The sequence below is a fragment of the Lutzomyia longipalpis genome, chromosome 4 (assembly GCF_024334085.1).
Source record: "Lutzomyia longipalpis isolate SR_M1_2022 chromosome 4, ASM2433408v1".
Classification (NCBI taxonomy): Eukaryota; Metazoa; Arthropoda; class Insecta; order Diptera; family Psychodidae; genus Lutzomyia; species Lutzomyia longipalpis.
The window spans coordinates 21,445,569-21,456,270 of record NC_074710.1 but is presented as its reverse complement, the minus strand read 5'-3'; the positions used below and the strand labels follow the sequence as shown (position 1 = coordinate 21,456,270).

The window sequence follows — 10,702 nt, the reverse complement described above, 5'->3', positions numbered from 1 at the left end:
CTTTTAGAAAATCCTTTTCCTTGTTTTCCACACCACCCTCCCCCACAAAAAAACAAGAATTGATGGGATAAATTGGCGGTTCTGTTGTCAATACAATTTTTTGTCCTTTTTCCCTTCTTTTTTTCCTCTTTAACCTGCGGGAACAACCCAATACAATCCACCTTCGAGACTTTCATCGCACAGAGCCAAAGAAAAAATAACAATATAATGCAAGAACTTTATTATCATCGAACACATTTAAATTACATTATATATACATCCCCCCAAATCGATTTCACAATGAAAAGAGAAAAACCTCAGCGCAACCATTTTTCAAAGTAATTTGTCTCTCTGTATGTTTTGGGGATTCTATTTTTATTCAAATTTAATCGAAATACGAATTGACATTATTTTCTGCTTGTATTTTTATCCAGATATGTCGTGCGCCAAATATTTACGTGATTTATGAATTAAATATTCCTTCGCGGTGGTAGTTTGTGCCTTGAACATGCCACAGGGACGTCGCGGCTGGATTTGTTATTGTTATTAAAATAATAAATTAATATTTAATGGGCAAGAGTAGTTCCACAAGGAGAAAGGCTTGAAGGAAAAGCCAAAATCTGATAAAATTTGGGGATAACATTGGAAGGACATTATGCATGAACTACTGACGGAAGTGAAGCAAAAAAAATTTTTTTGGTATTTCAAAAGATTATCAAAGATTTAAGAAATGTGTAGTAATTTCCTGGAAAAGCACTGGGAAATATATGAATTTTTCAGAAGAACATGTAGGTGTAATTAATTGATTAATTTATTACATTTAGGTGTAGATTAATTTGACAGTTTATGGCAATTGTCGAATATATTGTACCTTTTTCGGGGAAATTTGTATACTTCCCAGCGATTTTCCGGGAAATGACCAAACTTTTTTTGAATCTCTGATCATCCCCTAGAATAATTCAAAAAATAATTTTAGTTACACGCAAGCGATACACCCCTTATGCTCTGCATAAGACTCTTTATCAAAGGAAATAATTAGTTATTAAATTAATATTTTAAAAATCTTTCTTATTGAGATTCTAAAAACTAGTGGAAATCGTGAGTATTTTCTGAAAATTTTCTAACAAAAGAAATCCACGTTCTTAATTGATTTGTTTTTACATAAAGTCCTTTGGAACCTGTGTAGGTTCTCAATTTTTAGCTAAATTCATTTTTTTTGGCAAATTTTAAAGGGAAATAATTTGAATTTTTAACGAATCAAAAGTAAAAAAAAACTGTAAAATAAGAATAAAGCAATTGAGCTACAAAATCTTCAGAAAATTAATCAAATTGCGTCCATTAATTGAATTTTTTGGCAATTTTTATTTACATTTTTTCTATATGATCCCAATGGATATTAGAAGGTTTCTTTCGCGATTTTTAAATGTTTTTTTTATTATCTACAAGATGAAATGAATCAAAATTGTTCTGCGACATAGGAAGTTTTTACATGGCCCGTGCATGAACTCCTTTAAGGAGTCTTTAACTCCTTTAAGGAGACTTTAACTTAAACTTCTGCGTAAATTCCATAGAACTTTTCAACATTAGGCGTTGAGAAAAGCCAAGAAATATTTCCCAGAAATACTATGTTGTTTCGGAGTAAAAAAATGCGTCGCAAAATGGTTTTATCGCATCAACCATACGCACGAATATCCTGTGATTTTGCCACATTTATCATTTTGACCTTTATTGATGGGTTCGTCTTATTTACATGATTTAATGCACACAGACAAAATGTCTTCTAGTCAGGCAATTTCATTATTTGCAGAAATTTCTTCAAAATCAACTTCATCAACCTTGACCATAAACTTGATTTTCCAGAAGCTTCTCATGTTTGGAAAATCCTGTTGGAAATTTTAATTATTCCCTCAACTTGATGATTTTTGCCAACACTTTTAACGACGTCTTGAAAATTCATTTTCTATACAAAAATTGTAAGATTTAGCAAACATTCTGAGACGGTTTGTTTGACCATTATTAACGGTTGTAGCGCGAAAGCTTCCTTTCTTTGAAGAAAGCACGCAAATTGCAAGGGAAAAAGTTGAGAAGTATGAGGGAAGAGGGTGGATAAAAGTTTAACATGCTGAAGGGCTGCACTAATGGCGTTTTGGGGCCAGAAAGAGGCGCAAGCATTTAAAATAATCAACGCGATTCAGCACGATTTAACTTTGACACAGTTTCGCGGGGAACTTTTGAACTTTTTCATCGCCACTGCAAGGATTTAGTTTTTTTCGCTATGTATATAAATAAATTAGCTATGTACATGAATAAACATTTGATGCAATTCTATATAGAACTCAAAACAAATGGGGGATGATTAAACATGAAGGAGAGAAGACCTAGAAAATGCTAGAAAGAACGAAAGAAAAAAATAATTTCAACGTTGATATTTTAATTGTCCCGTGAGGAAGTTTTTCCAAGTCAATAACCTGTGGCATGGTAGGAATACATTACAATTTGTGCCACAGCAAAAGTATAAAAGAAATATATCAATGTGAGGTAATCCGCGGAGGTTTATTTGGGTGTGTGATTCAAAAGATTGCTACGAGTTTTTAATAAGGAGCTTTTAGAGCTTTGTGCTTAAAGTTGGAAACAAAATAAAGTTTTAGCTGAGAAAATTTGTTTGAGGTAATCTTTTGCAATAGTTTTTAAAACGATTTATCAATTTAAACAGTTTCTATATAAATTTGCTATTTTTTTTCTTGAAATTTTCATATTTTGCCTTATAAATTAAGTACATACTAAAAAGCGAGTTCCATTTATTTTTAAGAATATCTTGGAGGACTATCTTTTCATCTCCCTCCACTTATCTTCCCCTAATGGAGCAATAAAATTGTTAATTCGTTGATGTTGCTTGTCGAAATCAGTCTGACATCAGGCTAAATTTATTTAAAAAAGGAAATTCATTCAATTTAGAAGATAGCTAAATGATTGATTTTATTCATTGAAATCAGTACACATCAGACATTATTTTAAGGCTATGAAAATCATTCAAACTTTAATTCATTCGCATCCACATGAAACATTGAAACATCGAAACATGTGCTCTTTTTATCACGATATTTATTCTGTGGATGCTTTCAGAGGACGCTTCTAAGTCAAAACCCCTTCTTTGGCCTATTTCGCTTGAATTTGACGCATTTGTAACTTAAAAAAACAATTAAATTCATAAAAATTTAGAAAAAAACAAAATGTTTCACGTTTGGGTCAGCGTATGACCCAATGGACGCGAAAGGGTTAAGAATTTAATGTTGAAAATTACAAATTAATTCTACTCATTGAAATCAGATATCCCTAAAAGCCTCTTAAAATCTCCTCAAACAGAATTGTCTCCATTCCAACTCAATTACAATAGCTGTGACAATTCTCCACCCACAGAGGGGAAAAAAAAGCTTTTGCATTTGTAAAGGGATAAATCAATATCTTTATGTTTGGAGTAGCAACGTGAAATTGTCTTTTGAAAAATTAATTCACTTCGGTCATCATCCCAGTCTTGGGGATAGACAAATAAAAAATTCCATAGGGGGCAAGGATATAGGTGGACCTCCACCTTGTACGACACCCGCAAGTCATTCATTGTCAGTGGGAAGGACATGAAAAATGTACTACATTGTGGGGGAGTCATGAATGGAGGGCGCCAGGCAAATAGCACGAAAGATATGAAAATAAAATAAACCCACGTCCATTTGTAATTGAACACAAAATGTTATATTTTTGGAATGTTAAACCGAACTTATTTTTGAGAGAGAGAGAGGATATCTTCGTGGTGGCATTGTCAGGAAATCAATATGTGGGGGTATTAGCGAAAGGGCTGATGTTTGAGTAAATAAAACTCTCCGTGTAATAGAGCTTCGATAAAATGGAACAATTTATTATTCTCCTCAAAGTGAGCTTTAGAGCTTAATCTGAGGTATTATGAGCTTCCTGATGGGTCCTTCGGGATCAACCACCTTCTCAGGTGAGAGGTGTAATTTATTGGTTATAAAATGCCCACAGAAAGAGGGGGTGGTTTTGCCGCCACAAAGGGTGGAATGACACTGAATGAGAGCAACATCATTTACATGCCAGACGCGTGGAGGCATTTTGAATTTATTGCCGGAAGACAAAGCCAGAAATTCCACGATGTCGGACAAGTTGAGCGACCCCCTGTCAATCCAGGAAGTACCTACCACCCTTCTAATGTAATTTTCCCCACATAGATATTTCCTAACGATTACCGTTCCACGAAAAGTATATATTTAATTGGAACTCTGCGGTTTCTTGTATATTTACGTTCTTTTTTCATTATTTTTTTATTTATTTATTTATGTGTAATAGACAAACATAGACACATTTTACGCATTACCTATATTTTTGATACCTACAAATAACGTAGTGGGTAATTAATTTTCACGGCTTAATTAAATAATACAAATGATTGATTTGATGACATTATTAATTCTTGAACTTTCCTATTATTTCTTTTTAAATTGTATATTTAAGAGTATTTCGATTGGTTTTTAACTTGAATTTAAATCTTATTAGACAACAATGAAATTTTCTTTAATCAGAATATCAGTTTGTTGTTCTGATTAAATTAGAATTTTAAAAAAAATCCTTAAAACAATGATTAAAATGATGAGAAATCTTTCAAATGCAGGGCAAATGAAACAAATTACCTGTCAATAAAATAAAATAAATCATAATCCATCAATTATGTAAATTCATAATGTTCTTATCCTGTTTGTTTATTATGTATGTAGGTATGTAACCGGTACTAAAAAATATTGTTTAAACGAAGTATACGGTTAAGCTGAATAAAATCATTTATACTGCATTCATGAAATGTTCTAAGCCCGAAGTATTTGCTAATAAAAAAGTTTTTATGGGTAAAGCTTATTATCAAGTTGGGCTTAAGTTTTCTTGAACGTGACTTAAAAAAAATCTAAAGCCTTGTTCCAAGCACTTAAATCTAACATTAAAAACTTATGCCTGACTTTAAATATTTAGGCTTAGCTTGAACAAAAAAGATAAAAAAATTTAAGTTTTTTTCAATTTGCCTTTCAAAGAAACTGAAGGCTGACTTATGGGACTTAGAAGTGTCTCAAAAACTTTAAATCTGGCTTTGAAAAAGCTGTCTTAATTAAAAAAAATTACATTAGTTTATTGAAAATGAAACTTGAATCTTTCGTTAAAAACTGAAAAAAAGTTAAAATAAACAATGCAAAGCTTAAAAAATTAGGTCTGATAGAAAATCTCGAATCTGGTAGAAATAGCTAATTTGGCTTTAAAAACTTAAGCTTACCTATTTAAAAAGACTTAAATCTCGTGTAAAAAATTTAAATCTAGCAATAAAAACTTATTCTAGACTTTAAAACCTAAAGCTTAACTTAAAAATTTTGATTATTGCGTTAAAAGCTTGAGACTAGCCCACTTAGCTTAAGAACTTAAATCTAGCGTAGAAAAATTATGCCTAACTTTAAAAATTTACATCTACGTGGCTCAAAAAACTTAAATTTTTAGCTTAAAAAACTAAAACCTGGTTCAAGAAAACTTAAGCTAGATCTTGTAGTGAATTGAAACCTAGTTTTTAGCCTTTAAATTAAACTCATCTTGACGTATAAACTATGAATAAAACCTGTAGAATATTATTACACAATCTTCATAAAAAATTTTCTCTTACAGGCTTCTTTATTGTAATGTCCAAAATGCATTACTTGCCCCATCTTCCCCTAAACATTAATATATTATGTCGCAATACATAAATACCCTTTCACAATAACTCTTAAGCATCTACTTACTAATTTCTCAAGAAAATAACAAAGAGAAAACATTTTTCTTTACCCCTTTTGACCTTTCGTGTGAAACTTCTTGCCAACACGGCAAAATTCTTGTACATGTTCTAATATTCCTCCTTTTTTATGGATTAGAGACAATTATGCTAACTTTTCCTCATGAGCGTGCCCACAATATTTACATAACTTTTCTTTTTTTTTAAATCAATCCCACATAAAGCGCTGTGAACGGAAGAATTTAATTTTTCTTTGACAAAGAAAATTCTTAGTGGGATTTTCTTGATGTTAAAATCAATTGTGAAACATGCACAATTCTGTGATTTTGAGTCATTAGGAAAGGGAGGGTGTTGTAACAAAGACATATCACTGAAAGTTCAACCTTTTGCGCCGCTTTTCCGCCCTTTACCTTTCTTGGCCCTTTCTTGTGGCATTGTGGACTAAAATTAACTCTTTTCTTGGATATTTTTGGTGTGTGCCATTTAAGTGATTAAAAATCCTTCGTTCTTTTTTTATTCGCCTGAAAAGGTCTCTAATCTATGAGAAATGGAGAAGTATGACGTCATTTCCGTGGTGGGTGAAGGAAGCTATGGCCTCGTCATGCGATGCCGACATCGTGAATCTGGGCAGTATGTTGCCATAAAGAAATTCTTGGAGACAGAAGATGATCCAACAGTGAGAAAAATGGCAATGCGTGAAATAAGAATGTTAAAGGTTCGTTATAATTTGAATTTTTTTGTTTTTTAACGGAAAATTTTATTTAAAAATTAAATCAAAACAGCTAAAATGGAAATTTTTCAATTTTAACAGAGACTGCGTCATGAGAACCTCGTAAACATGATTGAGGTGTTCAGGCGGAAGAAGAGATTCTTCCTTGTCTTTGAATATCTGGAGCATACAGTCCTTGAGGAATTGGAAGCCAGATCTGGGGGTCTTGGCTTTGTTACAGCCCGCAAGTACATCTTCCAAGTTCTCCGAGCACTGGATTTTATCCATTCAAATGATGTCATCCACCGAGATATAAAGCCTGAGAATGTTCTTGTCTCCCGCCTGGGGATTATTAAGCTTTGCGATTTTGGCTTTGCTCGAACCTATGCGGAAAATGAAACCTTTACAGATTACGTGGCAACACGGTGGTACAGATCCCCGGAATTGCTTGTTGGTGATCCGAGATATGGGAAGGAAGTGGACATCTGGGCTACGGGTTGCCTGTATGCGGAAATGATGACCGGAGAGCCACTCTTCCCAGGTGAAAGTGACGTTGATCAGCTCTTCCAGATTGTGAGAGTCCTGGGTAAGGTCACTGCACGACATCAGGTCCTGATCACACGAAACACCCTATTCAAGGGTATGAAGCAGGAGCAGGATACAAATTTGGGAAGTATCTTCCCGGAGTGGAATCGCGATAGCCTGAATTTCCTAGAAGAGTGCCTACAGATGGATACAGCAGCACGTCCCGATACGAGAAAACTCCTAAAGCATGATCTGTTCACAAAGGATGACTTTCTAGATCAATTCCTGCCTGAGCTGAAGATGAAACTGAATCAGGAGGCACAGATGAATCCCCTGCTTAAACGAATACAGAGTCTCGGGAATTCAGGGAAGAAGTCCTTCATTGATGAAGCAAAGACACAACAATCAGATCGAACCGCAAAGGACATCAAGACCATTCCGAATGCAACGAAAGATCGGATCGGTCAAATTGGTCTTAGCTTCCTTACAACAACCCAAATTCTCGGCAATACACCAAATAAGATCTCCGGGGATGTTCCCCCAATGAAGACAGATGAGGCGCACGGGCATTTTGCATCATTGAACTCCTACAAGAACTACTTCAGTAATCAGCACTACAAACTGCTGTCGCAGCTCAAGTCTAACAGCATCAACAGCAGCAACATTAACAACAACAATGTGATCAAAGAACCAGTAGTTTCAAAGCACGAGAGGTTACTTTCAGCTCAGAAAGGCTACACGGAGAAGCAGAACTGTTCCACGAACATGGATGCCAACATCAATCCAGGATCCCCAGTTCAGTTTCAATCCTTGCAGATGGAAAGCTTGCAAATGGATGTAAGTTAAAATTACTTAGAGTTTAGGTAATTTTAATAAAATTAATTCTTTGATTATTTTTTTAGAGCAATTTTGGGAAGAAGGATCGTGGTCCTGATCGTCCTCCTTACGCAAATATCATTCATGTAGAAGAGGTAAGGATAAGACGCTTTCTTTGACTTTTTAAGAGGCCATTTTTTTTAAACATGGCTCATACTCAGCGACCAAGAAATCCTTGAAATCGTTGAAATTTCTGAAGAAATTCTGAAACTTCAAGGATTTCTTGGCCGCTGACAGAATGCTTCGAAAAACACATAACATACTAAAACGCGATAGAAACACATTTCAGAATGCTTTACAGAATGCATTAAATAGTAAAAGAAGATACGAAACAGATGATTATGTGTCTAATTCAGCGACATCTGGGACACTTGATAAGCTTAGATAATATTTGTAAAATTTGAGACACCAAAAAGTCGTTCACCAAAATGGCTTAACCTTTGTCGAGAGCAGTCGAGAGTTGTATTAGAAAGTGAGGCTGAGGATTGAGGCCTCCCTTGGGCCGTTCTCCAAGTCACGGAAGAAATTATCTCCAGAATTGCAAGATGGTGGATGAAAATCATGTCGTATGATTTCTAAGTCTGCAACCGCGCAGGAACAGACATATGCCCTGCAGATTTCCTGAATCAGAATCCAATTGTATTTGCTATTGAATAGAAAATACCGATGGTACTGACAATATGAATCACCAGCAAAGATTACTTAGAGGAAGAACTTAAAAAAATGGCTTCGTGATGTTCATGAAGTAGAAACAAATGTTTCTGAAAACTCTGGAAGAAGGATGGATCCAAAAGAGGTGCAAAAGGAGTTCGACCAAATCGTCAAGCAGAAGAAGGCGCGCTCAATAATGCTCTCCTATTTGTTTGACTCAATTTCAGTACTATTCGATGAAGAACAGCAACACTAAGTGAGGAATAAAAAATGTTTCGTAAAGTTCACGAAACAAAAAAAGCGTTTCTAAAGGCCTAACCTAAGTTTTTTGTAAGAAGACGGATTTCGTTGTTTTTTTCTCACTTGCTTCTTTATATATTGTGTCGCGTTGTCACTGTCAAACAAGAAACGCGATTTATATGTTTTATAACCGCGTTTCTTGTTTGACAGTGACATGACAATTTTACAAGGAGCAAGTGAGAAAAAAACAACGAAAACCGTCTTCTTAACAATAAGGTATGGGTACAGCTTCAAAATTCTTGAAAGAACGTGTGATGTTTAATGCTCGAAGGTTGAACGTGAACTGATTTATTTCATTTAAGTTTCATGTTACAAGTATGTTACAGAACGAAGAAATTATTTATTTATTTTTGTAAAATTGTCGAAACCAAAACAACATTTCGTACAACTCAAGAACAAAAAAACATGTTTCGTAAAATTCACGAAACGAAAATCCGTATCTGAAAATTTTAGAAAAATCGAAGAAACTTTATCGTTAAGTTGACGAAACCAAAACATAATTCCATTGAACTCAACGAAAAGAAAACGTTTCGTGAAGTTTGCGAAATCGAAACACGAGTTTTTTTGTAGATTAAGAAACCAAAGAAAAGTTTTTAGTAAAGTTAACGAAACCAAACAAATAATGTTTCTACGAATGACAAAACCCATTTAATTAAAACGAATATCGAGGGCTACATTGTAAAAGCGGCTAAGTCGGTTCGAAGCTTATACGTTAGCCGATTTTACAATGTAGCCCCCGATATGGTTTTTAATATAAAAGGCTTGGCAGAACCAAGTGGCATATGCTAAGTCTTACGTCAGGAAGGGTACACTGAGAAAAGGCAAAGAGTCGTCAGAAATACATGACCAGATTTTAAAACTAGAGAGAAATCGGATTTTATAAGATCCACTGCACTAGCTGAGGCTAGCGAAGATAATAACGAATAATAGAAAATTATCTTAGCAAAATGAATCATTATTCTTAAGTATTTCGTCTCCTTTTTGTTTTTCTCTCAACAGAAACCATCAGTCAATCAAACCCTTCCAACGGACTTGAATAATTTAGCAATTTCCGGCACAATCCCGCAGTATTTCTCCAATAAGCGTCAAACAAATCTCATGGGTAGCTTCCAGCATCCCCAGAAGTGTCCCCCAAATCCCGCCTTGACAAAACAGAGCCCCATTCCCATTCAGCTCACTGTTAATCGGCCGAATTTAGTGAAGCGGGAGCGTGGAATGATGTTGGATGCTATGACCAGTTCACTGGGAATTGCACCGGAGGGGCTGAAGAGTGAAGCGAGTCCGAGGATTCTCCTTGGGCCACCTTGGCTCACGGGGAAGGATGCAAAGGTTACGGCCCAGCTGGGGAAGAAGGGTGGTGGCCTTACGGACTGGAAGAGCATCAGTCACAACAACAGCAATAAGCTGCAAGTTTCGGGATCACACATTTTGGACTATACGTCCGCAAATCCCTCCGGAAGTGATCTCATTCTGCCCAATTGCCCAGGAGCATCGACAAGCCCCTACAAGGGGATTAAGAAGAAACTAACCCCCATGACGGGGATTCAAATTCCCGGAGAAAATACGATTTTTCCCACACCGGTGAGACATTTTTTCTTATAATTAGCAGCCCCTTGAATTATTTTCTTGAGGTGTCTCTTAAAATAAGAGAAAACTGATTTTTTTTCAATTCTTTTTCTTTAGCGAAATTTTTCTCCATCCTCGGATCAAAAAAATAACACCTGAGATTAGGAGGAAGCCCCCCGCGAGACTTACCTCTCTACAAGCATCAACTAAACAAGCTAAAAAATTCTAAGATTAAACGTTAAATAAAGATCTTTTTCATTAAATTGTAGAATTGTAAAAAAAAAAAA

General features: G+C 35.1%; 1 protein-coding gene across 1 annotated transcript; it reads left to right on the top strand.

Annotated features, from left to right (window-relative positions):
- Positions 1 to 6,335: 6,335 nt before the first annotated feature.
- LOC129794857 (cyclin-dependent kinase-like 3) lies at positions 6,336 to 10,702 on the top strand. The gene is made up of 5 exons (XM_055835757.1): positions 6,336 to 6,503; positions 6,600 to 7,859; positions 7,925 to 7,993; positions 9,849 to 10,430; positions 10,533 to 10,702. Exons 1-5 carry the CDS (start codon positions 6,336 to 6,338, stop codon positions 10,572 to 10,574), a joined length of 2,121 nt encoding a protein of 706 aa, XP_055691732.1. The 3' UTR covers positions 10,575 to 10,702.

What these genes read in the sequence shown, in the direction of transcription:
- LOC129794857 (XM_055835757.1), top strand. Translation starts at nt 6,336, where the DNA reads ATGGAGAAGTATGACGTCATTTCCGTGGTGGGTGAAGGAAGCTATGGC. An exon ending in TGGAAAGCTTGCAAATGGAT is followed by an intron (nt 7,860 to 7,924) that starts GTAAGTTAAAAT and finishes TTATTTTTTTAG; the next exon opens with AGCAATTTTGGGAAGAAGGA. An exon ending in ATATCATTCATGTAGAAGAG is followed by an intron (nt 7,994 to 9,848) that starts GTAAGGATAAGA and finishes TTCTCTCAACAG; the next exon opens with AAACCATCAGTCAATCAAAC.